Genomic DNA, 26,189 nt, shown 5'->3' on the forward strand with positions numbered 1-26,189 from the left:
GTAATGTTTAAGTGTTAAGACGTGCAAACGACGCGTTTAATAGTTTCACTTGCTTCTTGCTAGTTACCGGCAATATAAAAATCATAAATCCAACAATGTACTCCTCAAACATGAAATGTATGCTTATATTTTTAACTGTCTAATGTATATGGTGTACAATATAACAGAAATCTGCTGAATGTATTTAATATATTTTAAAAACCGAATTTCACAACAATCGAACACTACGTATATAAACAGCACACATGACTAAATAGGATATATAATTGACCCAATCGTTTTATGAATGAGATGCAGCAAAAATTATAATTTATCACTATCTTGCAGTCTGCAGCACTGAAATAAGAGAATACCCAATTTACAGAATTTTTTCTTCATAATATTTATTCACGTAAGGATTTAGTTTAGATAGTATATAGTTACACTTATTTTATATCCTATAATTTATTCAAGTATTTTTCTAAGTATAATTATTATGTTTGAGCTCAGAATTTGTATAGGTATATTTTTATGTATAACAGTTTATTACAAGAAATGCAGCTATTACAGTCTAAGTGATAATTACAATAATAATCTAAAATGAAAAAAATCTATTAATAAATCATGACTTAAATGTACATTTATTATACACTTTTCTATCGTAAAAATACGGTATTATTATAAAATATGATGTGCAGACGCACATACTTAATATAATATTTTTTTAAATAGGAATATCTATCTTAGAGTACACCTTTACGAAAATATAATACGATTTATGTGAGTTTAGTACGGAAAAAATTACAGTAAGTAGCTACTTTATGAAACTGGATTTTTACAGCCGACAATTTTATAGTTATCTATAGCTTAGATATACATATAATATTATATGGTTTATGTGGTGCTGAGCTCCTGAATTTAAAAAAAATGTAGCTCGATGTTTACAATTTGAATAAATTTAAGTATTTTTTCCGAGGTGTCAACTTATATTATTCTGTTTAAATATATTATTTTCCACTGAGAATTTTATTATATGTCAACAAATTAATCATACGCTTTTTAAGACTTAAAATAAAAATAATTTTAAGCTTTGTGAATAATAATAAAATATTAATAATAGTTATATAATATGTATTTCTATTTGTATTACGTGGTAGTGGAATACAACGATTAACTTTAGCAAGGGCTGTGATACAGTATACCATATCAAATACTATGCCATTGAGTCCCTTATCTTATGTTTATTGAGAAATCAATTTAAGATCTAATCATCAAAAAATAAAAATTATAAGAAATTAAATACGTGTGAAAATTAACTGTTAAAATAGTATGAAATATAAACAATAATCACTAAAAATTATGTAATGCATTTATATTTTACATAATACAATTATTCTGATTTTCATTATTTATTTGTTCACTTGCGCAGTTAAAATATCTCGTTAAATTTTTTGAAAATTTCACTTTGAACTAAGTATATAGGTACCTTTTATGAATGTAGCTCAGTACATCCAAATATTTTATGCTATAAAGCTGAAGATACTCGTATATAAGTTTCATATAAGAGAGTCGCGTATACCACAAATTCCAATTTGTCGTTTCTTTTATGAATTTTTTTTCTATTTCATAAGAAACCTTTGCAGAACTTTCTATATATTATGTGAAGCTTATATAGAACATGTTTTACTCTGTGTTCCGTACATACAAAACCACATGTTTTGAACAAGAAATCTTTGCACATAATGTTGACATTACGTCAGAGTACTTTTTGTTAAGCTCGGTTTAAAAGAGGCCAGCTCAAAAAACACCCACATACATCTATGTCATATAATATGTATATATATGTACATTATATACATATTTTATTTTTTATCGCCTACTTAGCTTTAATACACATCACTCACTGTAACTGTATACTAAATTATATATAGGTATAAGTACCCATATTAATTCTATGCATTGACTTGGACACAAAAGCCCAGATATGAAAACAGCTTTTACCAACTGTCGGCCTTTATAACAAGTATCTATTGAAAAGGTCATTGACGCTTGTAATTTTCATGTGCACACATCAGATATTGCACAACACACATAATACAACATAATAATAATATGTATACCGACATACAAAGGTTGGCGCTTCAATTGCCGATGAGTACTTATATTAATTAAAGGCGTCGGAAACACATCATCTTCTTCCGAGGTTTTAATGAATTCTTTGCATTGAAAAATCGTAAATATAATATATAAAGTATATAGATTATAGGTATATAATATGAGAATTATGAGATACATGGGTAGGTACTGCAGATGATATTGCTTTAGAGTGACGCTATATATTATATGAAACGATACTCAGAGATTTGTAGCATATACGAGTATACCTATATACTATATAATATATTATCATGATGTTGTGTTGCTCCACAAGTTTTAATTGAAAACACGATTTTTCAAACACGAAGAAATGATGTTTCAAAAGGGCACAACAAAGTGCAAACATCACAAAGTTTTAAAAATTATAATGATGATAATAGTATTCCAAAAATACGATTGAGTAAAAATGTATAAAACAAACGTATACTGTAATGTAACTACGTTTATTAAATTTGTTTCCGAATAATTTTAGAGACCGAGAGGTAATAGGTACCACTAAAAAAAACTGCTGACAAGGGCTCACAAGGAAAATACAGGCCGCAGCGAGTGTACACTGTTGTAAAGCTACTCGTATGTGTACGTGCAGATTTGAAAACAGACAATTTTAGATTACTGTTTTAATCATGTATATATTAAATTTGTAGTGATGTATATACATATAATCATGATATTGCGTTTGTGATTATGTTTGCGAGGTTGAATCTAAAACACGAATTTTCAGATATGGAAAAATAATATTTCGAAAACTCATCACAAAATGCAAATAATGAAAAATATCATATTGTTCAAGCAGAGAGAAGTGTCTGCTCTATTTTATTTATTCTTCAAGAAGATAATAGCCCCACTGAACATATTCGAATGGGGGCCCATGAGCTTATATTTTATACACAGGTATAATATGTCAAGATAGGTTTCACTGTAGTAATAATAATGATTATATTACAAAAAAAGGTGGTGGAATCGTAGGAAAAAAAATATTATCTTGTTATACAGCCATAATATTTACTACAATTTTATCCGAATATATTTAGACAAGCTTCTAAAACCCAAATTGCATACGAGGGCCCACGAAAAAACACAGGTCTCAGACTGCACCAGAACATAGTAGATGCACTGGCAGATTTTAACATAGACGCGTTTAACAGCAAACAGTTAACGGTTTATCGTTTACATAATATAATTAGCATAATATAGGTATTGTGTTCTAGTATTAACACCTAGGTATAGGTATATTGTTGTACGTAGTCGATATAATATTAATTTATAATATAATATATATTAATATGTATCATATCATAACGCACTGTGTTTACGAAGTCCGATATTACATTGTCGACATGGTCAACAAGGGTAACAATCATATCAAAAACACATAGTTACGACACTCGGGTGGCGGAGGAGAGAAGTAGTTAATTTGCATACAGACAATTAATTAGACGTATATACTATTATGATGTAATCAATCAAATGGTTTCTGGGCCTAATATACATAATATATATACACCCTATTCCAATATATTGATTATAGATTTAGACGGATATGCGTGGTCATTTACAATGTCACACCAACTGACTGTCTAATTTATTTCACGAGTATCATTATATATTGTACGCCGTTTGAGATACATTTTCCTTTAAGCTAAAATCATTTTAATCACTCTCGCGGCGAATCATTGTTACATTGATTATATTTACAATTTAAATTCATAATTCTAATACTTAAACTTGAACAACTAGTAATACGAGTAGCGACCTACAACATACGAGTAGATAATCATTAATAACTGAATAATTTTGTGTATAAATAATAGTTTAAAATATTTATAAGACTGAAAATATTAGCCAGTATAGGTCGTAATCACAATACAAATAAAAGGGAAAAAAAGCGGGTAAGTCGTGGATGTCGCTCTGTTGTACAGTAGGTTACAAGTGGGTTACTGTAATGGATGGAATTAAATTTGAATCCAATGATATTATATCATTGTAAACGAAAAACGATTTTGAGCGGAGACGATTTATCTGCCTAGGATATATTATAGATTATTAAAAATTTTCTAATCTTAGATTTAAGAAGAAAAATTTTTATGAATTTCTAGCTTATAATAATTTGTAAATTTGTGTGATTTTTACATATGTTGTCAAAATTAAAATTTGAATGCTTGTAAAAAAAAATTGTGACTATGTATTTCTTTTATTTTTCAGCTGCTATTGTAAAAATATGTTAGGAGCTTTGTATTAAATTTTCAAGATTTTCTACCCAACAAATACATTTTTATGGATATTAATTTAAAAAAAACTAATAATGATCGAAAATTGCATATTATGCCTATAAATAATTCAATTTAAGTCGATTTTTTTTTGAAAATTTCACTATGGATAGAATATACTCATATAAACATTCGGTAAAGTACATCAAAAACCAAAATAGATTTTGTCGAAAACTGATTGTGCGTAAAATTTCCAGTTTTTCTCTTAATTTTTTATTTGTTTATCCCAATTATTAAGGAAATTGGGAATTTTTTATTTTTGACCTCCCAAAGTACTAACTAGATTCACTTTCTGATCGAACGAGGTACTGAAGTCAAAAACTGAAGCACTTTTACTGCCCCCAAACGTGATGACAGATACAAAAAAAAACACATCATGGTAAAATCAATACATTTCTCGCTCCGCTCAGAATCTAAGATAATATAGATGATCAATAATAAGTCAAAAATACTTATTACGGGTTAGTCTACGCGGTGATGTAGTGTAAATTATATAATATGCAAACTATATTTTATTATATTCTACAAGCATATTAAACATCTTCTACTATTTTTTTTAGCTGATACGTATGTAAACCAATCAGCCATTTTTTAAATACTAATGAATTTGACCTAATTTTAGGAAACAAACATATCTGAGAACAAAATAATACGTGATTTGAGTATACCTAGGTGGCTGGATTCATAATTTCATACCAAATTTATGAATTCCAATTATAATTTGTTAAAATCACTGGAAAAATGTTATTACTTTATTTAAGATTTAATTTACAAATATTCTCTATCATTTACTTATGTAAAATTAATTTAACGTAATAACAACAATATATTTTGAGCAATTGTTTTGAGCCTCTCATTTGCATCGATACAATTTAAACAAAATAATAATAAACAATTTATATTAATCAAATTATTCAAATATTAATAATTAGATTATAAGTCCATGACGCATTACATGAGATATTTACAGTAAATTAGTTGTATCGACTTGTCTACCATATTTATTGACTTACGATATTTTATTTAAATAATTAAATTTTTTCCAAGTTAAATTTGTGTAATTTACGTATATTTATCATAATTTACACAATAAATAAATATACGAAGTTGCAGATATAGTTCTTATATTTTTCATTTGTTATGTACGTGATCCTATATAACCCTTAATTCCAATATTTAAATATAATAACTATGATTTCCAGTAAAAGCTTATGTAAAAAGTAATAATAATAATAATAATAATAAGATAATCTATAAAGACAATGTCAACTTTTATATTGTATAACTATCATTTTGTAATTATAGGCTAATAATCCTAGTAATTGAAGCCTTTATGTTAATAAAAAAAAAAAAAAAAAAAAGTAATAATATATTTCTATTCAATAGACATAATTCTTCATAAATGATCAATGATCATATATAGTTTATGTTCACGAACCTTTTTTCATAAAGTTCTATGCTAAATGAATTGAAATTATTATACAAAAATAAAGGTAGATACCTGTATAAAACGTACTAATAATAAATAATTAATAAACTATATATATTGAATCAACTATACCATTAGATTTGCAGATGCTAAATTTATTAGGTAAGACAAGACAAAGATTTTTTTGTGTTTAACGAAAAGTAGCTGGTGTACACTCTTGTAGATCTAATTATTTTTATGTCAGAAACTCCAATGTTCTAAGACGTCTACTATTCGTAGTCTTCTTTCAGCAGTTCAAGGATCTGATATTTTTAGTTGTATCATGCATAACAATAATTAACAGATCATGAGTATATGTATGAATAGTGTTAGAGTATAGGGATGTCTTACGCCTTTGATTAGCAATTTCACGACAAAGGTATGCTCGAAATTTGAATATTAATTACCCCAGGTTTTGTTACAATTATCCCACTTGACTGGCCACACTATCTATATTATTAAGTAGCTTTACACACCCTCGTATCTCTTTAATTATGCATTCATTGAGCTTATACACACACACACACACAAAAATATGGCTACCTATAAATGTGTAATGTGTATACAACGCATATACATAGACATTTTGCAGACTTAACAGAATCGTCCTCAGTAAGGCCCTCGCTTATGGCCTGAACCACCAAAATTAAATATCTTTCCCTCCGCTCACGTTTGTGTTTCGGTTATCTTTTTAATTTATGTCAACTGATAACGTTAAAAATAATTGAACACTTACTCCTTTGAATCTAAATCGACTGGTTCTTTTGACAAGCGGTACTTTAAATTGTGACGTATATCTTGGGACTCATTACTCAAACGGTTGGATGCCAAAGATGCAGGCAGCAACATGGCGGTTTCTGAAAAAAAAAAGTAAATTGCTATAACGTTCATGATTGTATTATGCTGCATATATTTCTATTACTCAATTATACTCCAGCGACTTGAGTTTAGAGGATATGAATTAAATATGTAATATTTTAAAAATAACAAATAATATAATTTTAAATTTATATTATTAAGACGTATTATATGTCATTAAAATGATATAAAATAAATATTAAACATAAAATAACTCATAATATTAAACTAAGTATAATATATATAATTAATATTAAATTCAATACATACCTTAAATTTTATAGTTTTAACAAAATGATTAACTTGATTAACGATGATTATTTACAAAAGTTAAATTAAATTAAATTAATTCCAGCTAACTTGTAATAATTAATATGTTCCTACATAAGACATAAATTACATGGGTATAATTTATTAAATTTAATTATTTATAGAATTCCGGAGATTCGATTATGTTAATTTACATAATAAATAACCATACAATAACATGTATTATTAGTTACCTATTGCTTAAACATCTACGTTTGATGGTTATAATTTTAATTATATAGTTAGGTATGTTCATAAAGTAAAATAATTTAATATAATAAATAATTATATAAGGTATTTGGTTCTTATATAATATATGTATATATTAATATACAGTAATTAAGAGTATCTTTGAAAATGTGTAATTTTTCTAATTTTTTTTTTATATAATATGTATTAATTTAGTATCAAAGTTTCGACAAAAGCTTTTTTGTATCACGAAAAGAAAAATAAATATGAAAAATCTAACTGGTGATGTGACATATTAGAAAATTAATAAAATTAATAATTGAAACCTTTTGAATTTGAATTATATAATAAAAAATGGGACGTGTCTTTCAAGACATCAAATGTAATACAATAGCAATAAGTTGGTTATTAAATTATTATAATATTTAGGACTTAGGTCATATTATACGATTATATAAAATTGACATTGCATGATATTTGGAGATTAAGAAAAATCATATGAATCCTCAAATTATAATAATTTTGATAACAAATGTAAGAAATACACATTGTCTCACGTCACCCTTTATTCACATTGCTATTACTTTTTATCATAGCATTAGATATTTATATATAATATATACGTATGATTGGAAAATTTAATTTTGCATGAAATACGAGTTTTGCGTTAGATTTACTTAATTTTTTTAGTTTAAAATGTTTATTAATATCAATCCATTTTTTATACATAGAAACATACACGTAAAATGTATAATTCACAGTATATTCACAACTACCATTCATGTAGCTGTTAAAACTATTTAATTTTTCAGCTATGAGTATGTAAATGACTATATTTTTTGCTTAGAAACGCGATAAAAACAAACATAGTAAAATATTGTAATTCAGAGACAATAATTCAAATTTTTTTTAATTTCTTAACCACTGCAAGTTGTTATATCCTTTCAAAACATATAGTATTATATTACTTATACTCTGTAACCAATCATTACTATACTCATGACTAAATAAATAGGTATGACACAACTTTGTGATATGCATATCAACTTTGCCTCGTTTATCACGAGGTTCTCCGCTTCTATTATATTCTATTAACATTGCCGACCAATGAAATGTGGAGAACTACGAGCAATTGTTTTGTATATAGAATAGTGGGGATATGCGCAAACCGGACGAAAACAGTTTTTTTGTAATCATCCCTGTATAATATATTAGTAATTACTATACCGTTGCACAGAAATATACTATTAATTATTTATTATAGTCATTTATAATGTAACAGTATAATAAAGTACATTATATTATTTTCCATAGTCACCTATTTCACAGATTATCACTGAATCGCAGTTTTTCGTTACTTAGGCAAAGTTAACGTTTAATTAATGGACATTGACCGTTCGATTTTCGCTGATCTCTAGGATCTCAACGGTTCATAGTTTCTAAATTATCTAAATCTCTTTCATCTTATTATTTACAGCGAAATAGTTTACTAGAGTCAAATCTATGGGCTTTCATCACAAGTTTTAGTGAAGTAGATATGATGCAGTGTAATGTCTTTGAGAAAGGTGTAAGTAAGGAAATTCTGGATGTTATACTGATGATCTTATTGGCCAATGTATTTCCTTGTGATAAAAAAAAAGTTGTTATACAAATATGAGTATGGTTTTTTCTTTAATAAGACTCCCATTTTAAATTTAATTCAATTATATTTTACAAAGTTGCCAGTCAGTCAATGTAAAGTTAAAGCGAATTGCGAACAATGCACTGTACGTATAACATATAATATATACATATGTAAAATGATACTCAAAATAATGACAACAATAAATTATAACAATAGAACACGTGCATTAAATAAGTAAATGTAGGATATTAAATATATAATGTGTACCTACAGTGTACATAATACACAACAAAACCAACCTGAAAAACAATCGATGCACTGATGTCTACAATTTTTAACAATGAGTAATTGCAATATTTTTTCGCAATTGTTTCTTTTTTATCTTTTGTTTGTATTTAAAGTGCTTGTAAATAATGAGTCTCGAATGTTTGCTGGATTAAAATATTTTCATGCCAACAGTCAGACAACAATAAATTAAACCGTTGCTGGCCACGGACCGTTATCTCCAAAAATGAACAACACTAAGGAAATATTACTAGGGGATGCATTTTATTTTTCATTTGATATGGTACATAAATATTTGTTGTGGTTAAAATATAGTACACCAAGACAGTGCTAGAAAATTGTATTTATTATTATGGAACTCAGTTAGGGTACGGTTGCAGCTTGTTAAGATGTGACATTTTGGAATTATGCAAAACACAATGGATGTGAATTTTTGTTAGTATGAAAATGTATTAAAAATTATGGCCACAATAGTGTAAAGATTTATGTTTTTATCAAATTATTATTTAAAAGGCACATCAGAAGCATGAAATAAGTCATACCAAATAGAGCGTGTAACTACGTTCTAACATGATTTAGAATTGGTGTTTAATCTGATTTTGTTTCATTTAAAGCTAATTTTGAAAATGTATCATATTATATGATTATGATTGACAATTTTTATCGTATAATATTCATTGAAAAAAGCCTTAAAGTATAGGTATACATTTTTTATAATTGTATTATTTTTTTGTTGTGTTATACAAAATATATTGCGAAGGATTTTATACGTATATAAATATGCAATAAATTGCTATTTTTTCAAATATGTATAGTTATCATAGAAATAAAATTGTAGATTAGTTTTCAATTATATGATATTATTCAATAACAATAGCTATGTGCGATACTTTTTTGTAATTTTATGTACGTTTACTAAAAAAAACATATTTAATCCATATTTTTTTAATCTTTAATTTTTATTCATAAATTGATAGGACGTATTGTATAAAATAGTTGCTACAGCCCATTATTCAAAATCGTTAATTAAAATGTATTTTAAATGCCAATCTTTCAGTTTTAAAAAATAAACTTTTATGGTTATGAACTAGTATTTTTAAATAGCTATTTATGAAAGATATTAAGTGTAAAAATAATCACTATATATAACGCTGACGGTCATACATTAATTTATTTTATTAACATCACAATGAAACTCTCATTGTTAGCTTATTGTATTATATTGCATTATATTTTTGTTTGTAACAAACAATGCACTTTAAATACTTTATATATTTTTTTATCAATCGTTCAAAAAAGGTTAGCACATTTAATTAACAGAACTATTTGGAATTTATAATGTTTGGATTAAAAGTAAAGACCATTTTATTTACACCTAATAATAAATAATTTCAACTCTAAAATTAGAAACAAAAATAAATGGTTACTTGAGTCTTGTGATATTTTTGAAACAACATCTCAAGAAGATTAAAGCGTCATTTTGAACATTAACAATGTTGACCATTATCATTGGATCAATTTTTGTCAAAAACAATTTTCGTAATAAAATATGAAAGGAAATGTATATATTAACAGTATCCTGTTAAAATTTACTTATAAATGTAATTTAATATATTTGGATAAAACCTAAGGTTTAATGTTTACATGTAGGTCATACACACGATACTCATTACTCATATTATAATGTTAAGGTATAACACGGCAACGAAAGTATGCAATTTTATAGCATCGAAAGCTGCTTGACGTCGACGAGTATAATCGAGAAACAGCCGGGGGCTCGTAGTCAATACATTTTAAATAATAAAAACAGTAATATTCTTAAAATAAAGAAATATTCAATGGCTAACGCTAACTCCATATCATTACTATCCAATCATTTAAACTAATTAAAAGACAGTTTTATTATAACCAGCATTATCTTTTGAGATTCTTAAACACGAATATGTACGATATTAATTTAAATAAATTGCTATTGCATGAATATTTTTTTATAGATAATTTAGATGTTTCAAATTTAAAAAAAAAAAAAAAATAGTTGTTTAGTCACCTTTTAGTGCGCTTCCAGGATAATTGGGGCATCTGGTTCCCATGCACGCCCTTTTCTGCACCATCGAAGGACAATGTTTGCCACCATTTTCTGGTGTTTTCATCACTTGTCTTTTTCTTGTCATCATGCCACTTCCACATTCCGTGTCACATTCACTCCATGGTTCCCACTCTGACATCACACAATCAACCACTGGAAAATACAAAAAAAATTTATTACATTTTTAAAATTATAATCGTATACAAGCATTTTTCGTTTTACTTTAAATATTATGTGTTATACAATATACATAATTATTATACATAGTATCATTAGTATAATTTGTCATTTAAATAACTTTGTTGTATGTTAACCGTTCAAGTAATAAAATACATAAATCGGAGATAGAGTTGGCCATTAAAAGTATATTTAATTTGTGTGTCGAAATCTTTAAAAATAATGAACATTGTTGGGTTGTATAGCGCGTGTTACTAATAAGATTTAGGATATATCCTGAAGAAGAACTAAAAGAGCTTGTTAAAAAAAAATAATATTGTTATTTAGTATTTACGCATCGTTAAGCATCAAAGCTTTCAAGTTAAATAAATAAAGTATAAATAAAATAAATAAACTTTAAATTGGATGTGTTTAGTGATAAGTAAATAATTTAACATAAAGTTTGCCTAAAAATACATTGCCAAATTAATAGAATGTGACAGAACATATAGGGTACTAAAAATTAATTATAAAGTATACAGAACTAAATACTAGCAATGTTCATATGAATGCCATTATATTTAAAAGTAATACATATTTTGTAGTAATTTAATAAAGTATAAAATATTGCATTTTTAATTATTGTAACTTAAAAGTAAATAATATAATGTGTAATGGTGCAGGTTATTTACAATAATATAAATATATACAGAGTGTCCCGCGAGGATTTACCCATTGCGATATCTCATGAAATAATGGAGATATCAAAATTATGGTTTTATAATAAGATTCATAGGGATAAGAACTACAATTATTTCATTTTTAATTTATTTTAATGTTGTTGTAAACAATTTTAAAAATATATTTTTTTATTTAATTATTTCCAAAAAAATTAATGATAGCCATTTTATAGAGTTTATTTTTCTGAAAATATTGACGTTTCAAAATTATATTTTCATTAATTTCCTGATTTTTGATACTTTTTCTAGTTTTGAAGACATAAAATATGATTATAAATTTATAACTGTTAGGAAGTAGGAACACGGAAAGTATTAGGCCGGCATGTTTGATAACATTATGGTGTTAAATAATTTGCAATTTTTCTCAAAACTAAAATAAATATTAAAAATCAGAATGTTAATGAAAATAAAATATTGAAACGTCAATATTTTCAGAAAAATAAACTCTACAAAATGGCTATCTTTAACTTTTTTGGAAGTAATTAAATATAAAAATATTTTTTTATTTTTTTACCAAAACATTAAAATAAATTAAAATATGAATTAATTGTAGTTCTTATCCCTGTGAGTCTTATTATAAAACCAGAATTTCGATATCACCATTATTTCGGGAGATATCGCAATGGGTAAATCCTCACAGGACACCTGTATACCTATAATGGAATTTTTAAAGCAAATTAATAGTTTAATATAAACTATTATAAATATTTAAATTAATTTTTAAATTATTTATTAAATTATTAATTTCCTGTTTAATATTTTTGTTATGATATGATAATGTATTCAATTAAATTTCAGGATCTCCCATTGAGACATTGAGTAATTTATTAATTATTATTTATAACTTACCGATGCCAATGATAATATAAAAGCAATATAGTTTTTGGAAATATAATAAGTAATAATGGATTCTTAACAATATGAATTTATATTATTAAAAAATTAAATTAATTTAATTTTTTTTTTCTAACTGTAGTACGTACTTATTTTTTTTTTTTAAACACCATGTAACGAACAATCAAAATTATTATTATTAAATTAATTAACTATTTACTATTTATGAATTATTATCTTATTTTATTATTACACATTATGAAATTGCATATGGTCTTAATTGGCCGAGACCAAAAAAGAAGAAGTTTATTTTTGTTCCCATCAGAATTAGGTACCTATAATTAAGTATCTATTAAAATAATAATGAGCATTGGTATTTCTATTTTTGTTATTTACCTACCTATACCTATTAAAATGTGGAACTTATTATAAATTTAATTTTTTAAATTCTCCATAGCTCTAGTTTAGTCAATTTTGGGTTTAGGACACAAATTGATACATCAAAATGGCTTGAAAAAAATCGATAAACCCGAATATGATATTCAAATTACAGGTTGCCATTAAAAAAAATGTAAGTTTTATTGCGCATGCGCAAGATACATGAGTTAAAAAAATTGTAAGTCATAGAAATTTATGATCCATTAGTCTAGATCAATTGTCCCGCAAACAGAATTGAAAAATATTTTCATGGTAATGAGTGGTAAAGTGGCCCCTGTTTTTTGGGACACACAGTATAGTATAGTTATCTACTACCGATTGAAACAAACGATTTGTCGTAAGGCTTTAGGACTAAATAATGTATTCTATTGAGTATAACCATATTAATATTTAAGTACTCGTACCTGACTACATATATATATACACACTGGAGTTCGAGCTCAGCACCTAATACTTACATAATCGTAACACAAGTTGGAAATGGAATGAAAATCTGATATATATAGACTTAAACTTATAGTATAATCAATTCAACACGGTATCGCATATTTATATACATTATATATAGCATAGAAATTATCATATCAAATTAATTCATAACGACCGGCTGCATGGGTAGGTGTAAGTACTTATATAAAACCGTCAGCGCAGATGATGAAAACTTTTTCCTTTTTTACTTTTCTGTCTTCGTTTTCCCTATTTTTTATTCTCGTTATTTCACTGCATTATGCTTATTCTACCATCTAACACTCAAACACTCCAGAACTTTATTTTAATTTTTTTCTATGAGAAAATAATAAATAATGAAAATAAATAATCTCTTAACGTACCATAATATGCCACTATGGTGGCTTTAGGATCCGTTAATCAATCCAACATTTTTAAAATATTCCAAATAACATTAAACTATACACTAAAATATTGCTCATTTGAATTTCTTGTTTCACAACTTTAAAAGTATATCAGTAAAAATCGATACAAATATCCATATTTTTTTCCTCAATTTGTTTCAAAAGTAAAAAGCAAAGTTTTTGTGTTATTACACGCTTTGTAATAATATTCTATGGCAGTGGATGTGCTGCTGTGTATTTGCTTTATGTTAAATTCTTATTTCTTATTATTTGATATGATATGATATGATTGAAACTTGTCTAATGCTTTAAAGCAAAGTTATACTCAAGTTATATGATTATAAGTTGAGTTATAAAATATTAAACTCTCTTAAAATAAATAAAACCGATGAAATTTATTGAAAACTTTTTGGAAACAAGGTTCAAAATTATGCAATGAGGTTAAAAATCGAACCTCATATTATACTCTTGTTTGTTAAGTGATTGTTTTACAAATCAGATATCGATTATTTCAAGTAAAAATATTAAAATTTGATTGATTTATACATTCGTAAATAAAAATATTGGTAAAAATAAATACAAAACTCATAAGACTAGTCTCATGACGTATTGTTATATAAATGTATGTTAGATTCTGAGCGAAACGATAAAATATATTGGTTGTATAATGATGTGTATTTATTTTATTTTTTTTGTGCCAGTTTACACAATAATAGTAGTCGAAATAATGTTTCAATCATTTTCAACTTGAGTATCTTTTCTGTTAAGAAACTGAATCTAGTTGATACATTCGGTAAGTCCAAATTTAATGTTTCTAGTAGTTTTCAAAAGTACCGAGGTAAAAAATTTCTAAAGAAAAATAGAAATTTTCGATAAAATTGATTTTAGTTTTAGTGTGACTCTTAAACGAATAACTATAGATATTTAAAATGTATATAAAATGTTTTTTTTATAATTTCCTATGGAAGACAAAATTTGTCTTGTTTTGAGTTATTTACTGACATTTTTTCTGTAATGAATGTAAATTCAATTTTTTTCATTTTATAGGCACTCAAGATTCAAATATTGTCAACATTTATCAAACTGGAAAAATGTAAAATTTTGTAGTTAAAATTTATAAACCCCAGCACCAGAACATTTTAGGTTTTCCAGTCTATATGTCTATGGTTATCATCGGGTGCTTCCTGGTACATCACCAATAATTCAGTTCATAAAGGAATTTGTATTCCAACCTTAAATTATCTTGCTACGTTTACCTATAAAAAAAACACAAACAATTTCAGTTCTCACACAATTCCAATTATCACTCACCTCTCATCCAATAAAATTCTAGGTAACCCACCCAGGTATCTTTAAAAAAAATGGTGTAGGAACCCACTGATTCTTTAAAAACTTTGTCACGGGGATATCGTCAATGGGTGACATCCTCTTTACGCCAATCCCCTTTCAATGAACTCATTGTATAACTATGTAAATACAGATTGTAAATATAAATAATAAGACAATTAAATGTACAAAAAAATATGATAAAGGAATATAATATCTAAGTTGATTGATCAATATATGTTCAAGTAAAAACGGATTAACTACAATTAAATTGCTTTACTTTAATAAGAAATATAAAAATATTTAATAAGATTTAAAATTTATTTCTTCTTTAATAATATCACTGATTTACATACAATAATTTAAAATAAATAACTTTATTGTTATAAATGTATGTCGTTTAATAAGAAGCGCCTTTTATAAAAACTCGAGTTCAATTATAAAGAAATAGTTGTTTTTTAATTCAGATTTGTTATGTTTTAAATATAACATCATAAAACAAAACAGTTGTTAGTTACTCTACATCTCCATCTATACGATTAGATCAGAACAATACACGTTGATACATAAATTTGTCATGGAAAATAATTCATGTTAGGAATCAAAATTTGAACTAGTAATTTTTTTTCAAAAGACCCCCTCTTTCTGCACGAATGTCAGAAATATATTGTCTTTTAGAAGTTTCCATCCAAACTGTAACTTTTAAATTGCGTAAATCAAGTGAGGTTAGAACCAATATAATGTCAAAAATAAAGTTCTGCAATATTTCCAGTTGGAAATAATTGTAGTTATACGTTGATTAACAATAAAACTCAATTTTTATGAAAATGAAAATAACATGACTTATTGGCGGTTTCCTTTCGTATACGATTCTATTTTTATTGCCAGTCTTAAATTTCAGTTTCCATTACAACTGCTGTATCAAATTTTAAAATAACATTTGTATGTTTGCACATTTGTCTATAATATAGAACACGAATACGAATGATATCCAAAGACACGCTGACACCGAAATGAGTTCGAATAAAAACATCTCAAATAAATGTATTGTCAGCCTAAAATTTCAACTATAAAGTCGTTCTCAGGGTTTTGAAAAATGAGGCACTTAAGAATGTAAAAATGCAATATTTTTACTAGAATATTTCAATATTATTTTTGTCACGTGAAAAATATATTGTGTAACTTTGCAAACAAGGGAAAATAACAAATAACCAAACTATAAGGACTCAAAACTCAAAATCGTAAATTTTTATATATGTGTATAAATGTATTATATATATTTGCACAGACATACACTCATTAGTAATAAATTATAATGTATAAATTAAAAACTATAATTTTTGAAAGTTTGAATTTACAACTTATATGGGTATTGTTATTTGGTTAATCGTTATGTTATATACTTTAGGCATTTAAATAATTTGCGTATGCCACCTATTAGTAAATAATACCTACTAAATATCTAAATCGAATGATTTCATAGTTTTTAAGATGTAAGTTATTTTTATAAAATAATTAAATTCATTTAAATATTAAGTACGAACTATTCAATTTTTATCAATAACTTGAATAACCATATGTAATTTACAAATATTATCGTATAGTTTTAATAATATTCATGTGTAATTTGTTGAATAAGTCTCGTATTGATTATTCACAATCGTTAAAATAGTCGAAGTGTTTATGATTCACTAATTAGTAATAAAATTACTTTAATTATAACCTACGTGACGTTATGAATGTTAATACAAAGACTACGTATGTTGTAGGCAACATCTAATAAATAAAACAATGGGAGAATAAATGATTTTCAAAGGATAGGACTTTACCTTTTATTAAAAATGAACGTTGAGCTAAATATTATATAAGTTTTTTTTTTTATTGATCTGAAATATACATCGACAACTAGGCCAGTAGTACACGAATTGTTTTTTGATTACATTGTTAGTATTTTAGTATTTACATGATTACATTAAATTATATAAGTTTATTAAGTATACGAAGTATAATATTAGGGTACCTGAATTATATACTGAACTAACTATTTACTAGGGTCAATAAAGAAACTAAATGACAATAATACTTGTTGGAACTTGGTAAATATTGAAATAAATGTAAAACACGTTTAGTTCAATACCCTCATATTACAAAATATATAAAATATATTTTTACACACTGTTAGTGTATCTATACACTCATATACACAGGTTAATCCAATGTGCAGAAGTGTAGTATTATTTTTACAACAGTAGTAATTTATTGAGGATAACTATACATTGAAAAGTTAAACATTTTCCTCAGAATTTAATTCTATAAATTGTTAAGACCACAGTTAAGGTAGGTATTTCAAAATAGAATAAAAAAAGGCAAATAAAAATATTTTTAAATATTTATAAAAATAATCAATCTAAAAATGTACTCGTAATACCTAATTCTGTAAAGTAGGCACTTGCAACTGTGTAAAATGTACCATATTTAATCAGGAACGCGTTTTAAATATTTCGTACATTACATCAGGACTAAATAAATAGACATGATCACAACTTTGTGATACGATACGTATGACCAAACCATCCTTGCCTCGTCTATTGCGTAGTTTTCCCATTGAAATGTAGAAAACTATCTACCTGTGTGTAGAATAGTGAGAGAATGCACCAAATAGGTGAAAACTGTTTTTTTTTTTTTAATAATAACTATTTATTTGACCATGCATTAATTATGGTTTATAAATAGTGATCCTAGGTATCTACAAACATTTTCGATGTTTTACTTCTAACATATTAAATAAAAGCTTTTCTACTTGGGTACCTATAATTTAATGACAACTTAATGTACAATTACGATAACATATCGATGAAGATACACACACAAAAGTCCTCTATTAATGGCATGATATTTTATACAAAAGAAAATTAATATTATTTTGATAGAAAATCTAGTTTAAAGCATAATATGTTATTAAGTTATAAAAGTCAAACATATAGATTTAGCAGTTGCACAGTGAATGTTTCTTTACAGAATTGTAGGCCGCACACGTACAATAATCATTTCAAGATAATAGCATCTAACGATTATAGGATTATACTGAACCAACTTAAAATTTTTTTTATTCGGGACAAAATTAACTGAAAAGCAACAATTCACCTTACGAAACAAGCGCAGGATAAAGTTTTAATATATTTCGTACGAGTTGTAATCCCGAGGCCCAGAATCAAAAGTTTGCCTTAAAAAATACACTTTAAACCTTTTTGTTATAGCCGATATCGCCTGTTGCATTTATATTACGCGTTTAGAGTCGGATGTTGTAAATCTGAAACAAAAAGACTCATAAAAACTACTCTTTTGTCTTTTAAATAAATGTTTATTTTTAATTTGTAAGGAGTGTATACAATTTTTAAAAACTACGCATTAATGTATTGGATGTGATTCTGTTATGTATATTATAAATATATTTTCTTTTGAAGATCGCCTTACATTAAAAAAAGACTATTGTGACTTATCTACATTCTACTTAGTGGATTATGAATTCTAACAAAGAGATGAACTTCTTTGAAATTGTCCGCGATCTACCGGTCGATCGTATTCGATCAGTTGACCACTCCTGAAATAAATTAATGTAAATAATCAAAAGTACTAAGTACTATTGTTATTATTATAATTAATTACTTTTATTTCAAAAACTATAGTGGTTATAATTAATTATCTATATTATATTATTATACAGATGCTTCGATGTATAACCGTCAATAAATATAATCCGTTTTATATGACAATAATCTCAGATGAAGTTTATTTGTGTAAATTATTTTTTAAGAAGAGTTAATTAATCAAACAACATGAAAAAAAGTTTAACGTGATTCTGTGGCCATTAATTAGACCTTTAAGAGTGCTGGGAAAAGCTCGTTCATCCATAGAAAAAAAAGGCCACTGCAGGATAATTTATTTATTTTTTAATCCCTCGAACTTTAATTAGTCTGTTAATGTATCGATATATTTTCACGGTCCACGAAACAAAATAATACTCAGTATAATGATAGTTAATATAATTATTTACTTAGTTATATTAAGTTTAATCTAATTATCATTTTACTGTTAACGTCTACTAAAAATACTTGTAACATAATGATAATAATATAATATAGTAATGTACCTATATATATACGTTAAAGCTTTTTAATTACTTATTATACATTATTTACAGAAAATTGTATTAGTAAATACAATGTGAAAAATTATATGATCATGATATTAAAATATTCAATACTCAATTGTTTATATAAAATATTTTATTGCTGGGTTATATTATGTGACCGTTTTATTAAGCAAGCTGCCCACTAAGAGGGTTGCCAAGAGGCACAGTAGGTATATGGAATAAAAATATTAATATACATGGGTATTTGAAAGTAATTTTTTTTTACCAATAAAAAATTACCCTTAGCGTCATTGGATTACAAGGGTTATTACTTACATCAACAAATTTATACCTAAAGTGTTTATATTTTATTTTGAACATAACTTCCAGAACCTAACCTTTGTAATGAACTTGAATGTGGTTGAGAGCATAGATCTGTTGTGGCCGATTTGAAAATAATATATTTTTTGTAAAAACTATTATAAATAATAGAACTTTCTGTATGATAAAGAGATAATAATTATCATTCAGAATAGTATGTAAATACTATTTAAATAATAACAAAATAAAACCAACAAATATGTATATATTACACAAATATATATAAATTTAAACAAAACACGTAAACTGGTTTCAATCCTAAGGGTACACAAAAAAAGTTTTAAACAAAAAGTATAATATGGTTTAAACGTGGTATGCATTTCTAAATAAAATAATGTTTATTTATTGCAATAGTTCAAAGGTATTCTTCAGTATTGTATTGTACTTAAAAAAAACGTCCTACTAAAGTTGGAAGTTGGAACATTACCAAAAATAAAATAAAAAACCGTTGTAAGAAATCGTATCAGCCAATAAAAAATACAAGTATAACAGTGGCACTAACCTTAACGTTGGTTAACGTTATATTTTATACTTTTTAAACACGTTTTATTTGATGTATTTTCCTTTTGGAAAATGTTCAAAATTGGATTTCTAAAACGAAAATACGTCACAATATGAATAAAAAATTAAACTTTAAGCTATTTTCAATTGAAAATTGTATTTTTTATAAAAAAATATATTTAAAATGCACATCTACATGATGGGACTTTCTATAAGAAAATATTCGTGTTTATTTTGAAATTTTACATAGTTAATCAGTAGAGATTTTTAAAAGTATTTATTATTATTTAATTTTATTACAAATTACAAATCACAGTACAGTTTTTAATGATTGTAGTTGTTCACAAACATACAGTAACATAGGCAATTAATCAATTTATTTGAATATTTGATCCTATATAAAAAACTTTAAAATTAGTGTCATTTAAACTTTGTTATTTATTTTATATTGCAAAATAATGATAATAACAAAAAAAATTCTATCTAATCTATTTAATCTTATTTTGCATTGTGTTAAATCTATATCGTATTATGTAACAACTTCTTAATACTTAATTTGATTTTTTTTTTAATAATTTGATATTACTCTGAAGATTCAAAAATAAGTTCGTTGGTCTCGTATTTATTTTTAAAAAATCAATCAATAATTTTTTTTTTTATTATTATGTTTAATTCAATCTGTTTCAAAGGAGAACAATAAGAATAATTGATGATAGAAGCTAAGATAAAAATAAAAATAATAATATATACAATAGCAGATTTGGTGGATTGCAGAGGCCTCCCAATGGAGGTACTACGACAATAATAAAAAAAATAAAAAATAAATTTTTTTTAAATTGTCTGAGTATAAAAACTGTTGGACTTTTGTAGGTATTTCATATCATATTTTATTTGCTACCTATATAAATTATCATCATTATTGTTAAGGACTATTATAATACAATGACACAATAAGTTTTAGTGCAAGAGTTAAATAAATAACTTATAAGTTATTAGGTAGGTACTTTTTATTCAGTTTTAGAAGCATAAACATCTAAAAAATAAACATGTGTAAAATATATAGAAATTAAATCATTAAAACAATATTGCAAGCACTCATACATTTACATTTTACTTATAAAATACAACATTTTATAAATTACAAATGTAAGTTTTTCAAATAATACTGGAAAATCATGTTATCTAATCGTATTTTTGTACATTGATGTATACATATGTATTTATGAATTTAATGTTAATTCATGAAATAGTTTTCTGAAAATTGAATAATATCCAATTATACGTCATATTATATGTAAAATATAACAAATAAATAACAACTAAACTAAACTTTAAATGAATAAAATTATACTGTACGAAATCTACGTGGGGATAAAGAATCTTGTTTTCATTTTTAACTCGTTCATTTAAACTTTTAATTTATATAATACCAAGTACTATGTACATTGTACAGTCTGTTGAGTTGAGTATTAATAATTTATGAATTTTAAGGTATTGTGTTAATTATTATTTATTTTAGTTTTAAATAATAAATTACATTTTCTATTTAACAACTTTAAGTTGAAGACTTTAAGTGAATCTAGTAAAAATAGAAGAATATTTAAAAAATTATGTTATGGAAAGATGAAGTAAAAAAATAGGAACAAACATTTTCAACAAATATGTGTACGTAATTGTAGGCACTTATAATGTAACTATTAATATGCAGTTATAATTACACACCTACATGGTAGAAAAAAAGGATAGTGTAATCAAGTCGGTCAAGTAGTAGGCAGACAGGTAGGAAATGTTTAAATGTATGAAAAAATTAAATAATAACAATGAAACAATTTTGACAATAATATTAGCTACAAATTTCATAAGTTTGTTTTAAAATTACACATGGTATAAATAAATAAATAAATACATGTTGTGCCTATGTTTGAAATTTATCAATAAAAGATAGTACGAAATTAGAAAAATAATTTATTTTTTATTAATTAATTAATTTAAAAAAAAAAAAATTGGTTTCGTTATTATGTTTGAACTCAATAAATTTTATTTTAGAAAAATGGAGATTAAGAATAAAATAAAATAATATTACTTAACTAGTTTATGGCATTTAAAAAATTAATAACACTCAATGTCTAGAAAGAGTAATTACTCAATCACTAATTAAGTTGAGCTGCAAAATTCTATAATATCACAACATCAAATATATCTAAATTAATTATAAAACTATAGGTTTTTATAGTCTATAATATTTATCATTTATCTGTTATAAATAATTTTTCATTTGCTGTCTATGCCACGTTTTACATATTTTACATCTGATAAATGTGATTGTGTAAATATCTCAGCTCTTTAAATTTATCATTGAGATCGCTGAAATATGCAAAATGTTTTTTCATGTGGAAAGAGCTTATAACTCATAAAGTATAAAAATGAGGACGTTCGTTTGTTTTTGTTTCTTACATTTATAAAAATAATTAATATATTTTTGACTATCACACAAATGATAATGCAAACACTTAGCTCTTCAAATACTTGTATAATATCATTGTACTTAAAAGAATTAAAATAACGATATACTCCAGTCATAGATTTTTAAGAAAAAATTTTAAGCTTGGATGCTATTATATTTAAACGAATCGCTGACAGAAAAAGCCATATTATTACTTATTGTGATTTGTGATATATTTTCAGAACATTCCTAACCTCTACTTTACGTGTCTCTCGTATTATTGTTTTAAATCGAGTTCGTTCTATTCAAATACTTATAACAGAAGTATGTAATTTATTAAACGTACACGCCTATAATATAAATCATTTATACTTTCAATATTATTTTTTCCACTTTTAACGCAAATACCAACATTCTAAGTATAGCCTATAATCTAATCTATACCTATATAGAATGATTTCAGCATAGTTTTTAACTAAACGGAAAACTAAAATACGATAGAAAGATTTCTATAATTTGTCAAGCGAATGATTAAGTTGAAAATATAATGTATATAAAAAACATATTATTGCAATATGAATTTTATTTTTTATTTTATATCCCCGACTTATCGTATTTTTTCAACGATTGATATTTTTACTTGCCAAATGTTATTTGTTTTTAGAAAAATCGGTGAAATCCCATAGTGAATCGAATGTATAGTATCTATGGCTCTTGACTCTCGAATCTTGGAAACTGGTATATATTATTACCTAACCTAACCTATCGTTTAGCCAGTCATAATAGATTACTTTTAAATTATTTTGATATATAAATGACCATAAGCTAAAATAACCTCTGAGCAATTGTAGGTATAGCATACAAAATTGAAGTTTTTAAGGGTTTTACTTATTATTTTAAATGGGTAATAAATTAGAATTGTTTTATTGGTTTTGAGATCGTTAAAAATATAATTTAATTTTTAATAAACACAAATTCATGTTAATCCAATATTTTTAAATTGATATTAGGATATATAAAATAAACGGTTTAAACTAGTTGTGTTTAGTTAAAATATGGTTTGGGTTTAACCAAAGCCTACCAAGTCATTGTTCAAGATTCGGTGAGAATTGTAAAGTGATCATAATGTAGGAGGTATACCTACCTAATTTGTGTTTTTATTGCTGTTTAATAATGTATATAATATATTAATACTGTTGATTTCGCAGTTAGTAACGGATGATTAATTAAATCAGTTAAATAGCAATACAACTATGAAAATGACATAGTTGAAATGAATTCAATACGCTTTATATTTTATTGGAGAATTAAAATCCATTAGGTAGGTTTAATTTGTTTATGAAAAATGTATGTGTAGAATCGATGTTTCAATAACGACAAATTTTAGATGATTTTCCGTGGACTGCATCTATAGAGTTCTTCCTAATGACCAATTATTTTTGAACAAATCATTAATTATTATTTAATACTAGTTTTGTCACTTTATAGTTTATAGTCATAAAATCATCAATTTAAATCTATACATTTATAACATACGATATCAATGTAATAATGTACGATATTGATCATTTTATATATAGATATTTTACTATTTAGGATAATGAAAATAACATATACATATAACTTATATTTAAATTTTTGAAGTGTGTCTTTAATCAGCTAACCTTTACAGCTGAACTCTCGATGGTAAGCAAAAATAATATGTAATACCTAGTAAAACATGTGCTAACTATTTGTTGATAAGTTTAAAAAAATGTGATCATTATAGCACTAGTGATAGTATAATAAAAAAAATAAGTAAAGGAAGTTGTTTCATTAAAAAAAAAAACTTTAAATAACACGTGAAAAAATATTGACATGTGTTTTTAAAATCCATTAAATAGAAGTCATATATTTTTTTATAAATAACCCTGTCAGAATGACGTTAAATAATTTTTATAACTTTAGGCAAAATTTAAATAAAATGTTTTCGAGTAAATAGTAGGTACGCCAGTATTTCCAACAGTTTTTTAACCTCTCATTTTATCACTAAATAATATTTTCATAATTTATGCTGTAAAACTTTGTGTTGATTTAAAGAAACGAAAAGAAAATGTTTAATCAAGTTAAACGCTGAATGTCTACTTAAAAAGTGAATCATTAAGATATAATTTTCATTTCGATGGTCCCGGTAAATATTCCATAGTAATAAATGTATAATTATATACATGCAATATGTTCTAAACATGCACAAAGCATTTCAGAAATAAGAGAGGGGAAAGTTATTTCTAATTATAATATCGTGTGAACTACGTGCTAACAGTGAAAACTTTTACATGTGACTTATTGAAACGTTGAAGGAGATAATGATTTAAACACGTATAAATTTAGCTATTTGTGGTTATATTGAAAGAATATTTTGTAAACTAAAGTTATTAATTGCTAAATATTTGAAATTTGAAAGATTACAATTTAAAAAAAAATAATACATTGGTTTTGCCTCAATATTTCAGTTTGTTGTACAGTAGAACGTCACCATCAGTCTCGGGACCAGAGCTTTGACGGGTAATCAAAAAGATGGTTAAGCGAGCAACAAGTATTTTTTTAAACATACATACATATACATATTATTATTTATTATTATTTTAATATTTATGACGTACATATTAATATAATTAAGTACTGTAACTTATTACTATTTTTTAATTTATTACACATTTTTATCATTTACAATAAATACATATATTTAAAAAAAATTATATATATATATATATATATATATATATATATGTACCTATCGCTTATCTAGTAGATATTGCCGGAAAGTTTCGGATAAACCTACTCATCCACAAGACGATAAGATTTGACTGCAACGCACAAGTAGTTCGTGCAAGTGTGATGCCTGACGGTTAACTGAGAAAGACAGTTAATCGGTGTACGGATAATCGAGGTTTTACCGTAATTATAATATTTTTTAACACGATAATTTTGAATATCAGTAAGAAAAATTTTACTTATTTAACCGACAAAAGTACAAACTAGATCAAATTATCTGCCAGATATATCCATTAAATGTATCATAGAAGCATTTTTATAATATAATAGTGTCTTCAGTTAAAAAAAAATCCAATACATTGCCAAAAAATTTAAAGTAAAATGTTTAATCATAAATAGTTTACTTGTAAT

General features: G+C 25.3%; 1 protein-coding gene across 1 annotated transcript in view; it reads right to left on the minus strand.

The window, feature by feature from the left end:
- Positions 1 to 26,189, minus strand: part of LOC107163830 (somatomedin-B and thrombospondin type-1 domain-containing protein-like) — a 100,197-nt gene that overhangs the window by 12,454 nt on the left and 61,554 nt on the right. The window contains exons 2-3 of the mRNA XM_089226543.1: positions 11,184 to 11,375; positions 6,608 to 6,728 (exon numbers count right to left, since the gene is read on the minus strand). Of these exons, the coding sequence (XP_089082669.1) occupies positions 6,608 to 6,728; positions 11,184 to 11,375 (313 nt within the window). The remainder of the gene's footprint in view (positions 1 to 6,607; positions 6,729 to 11,183; positions 11,376 to 26,189) is intronic.

The sequence above is a fragment of the Diuraphis noxia genome, unplaced genomic scaffold, assembly GCF_037042655.1.
Source record: "Diuraphis noxia isolate RWA-SAM2 unplaced genomic scaffold, SU_Dnox_SAM2 contig0004, whole genome shotgun sequence".
Lineage (NCBI taxonomy): Eukaryota > Metazoa > Arthropoda > Insecta > Hemiptera > Aphididae > Diuraphis > Diuraphis noxia.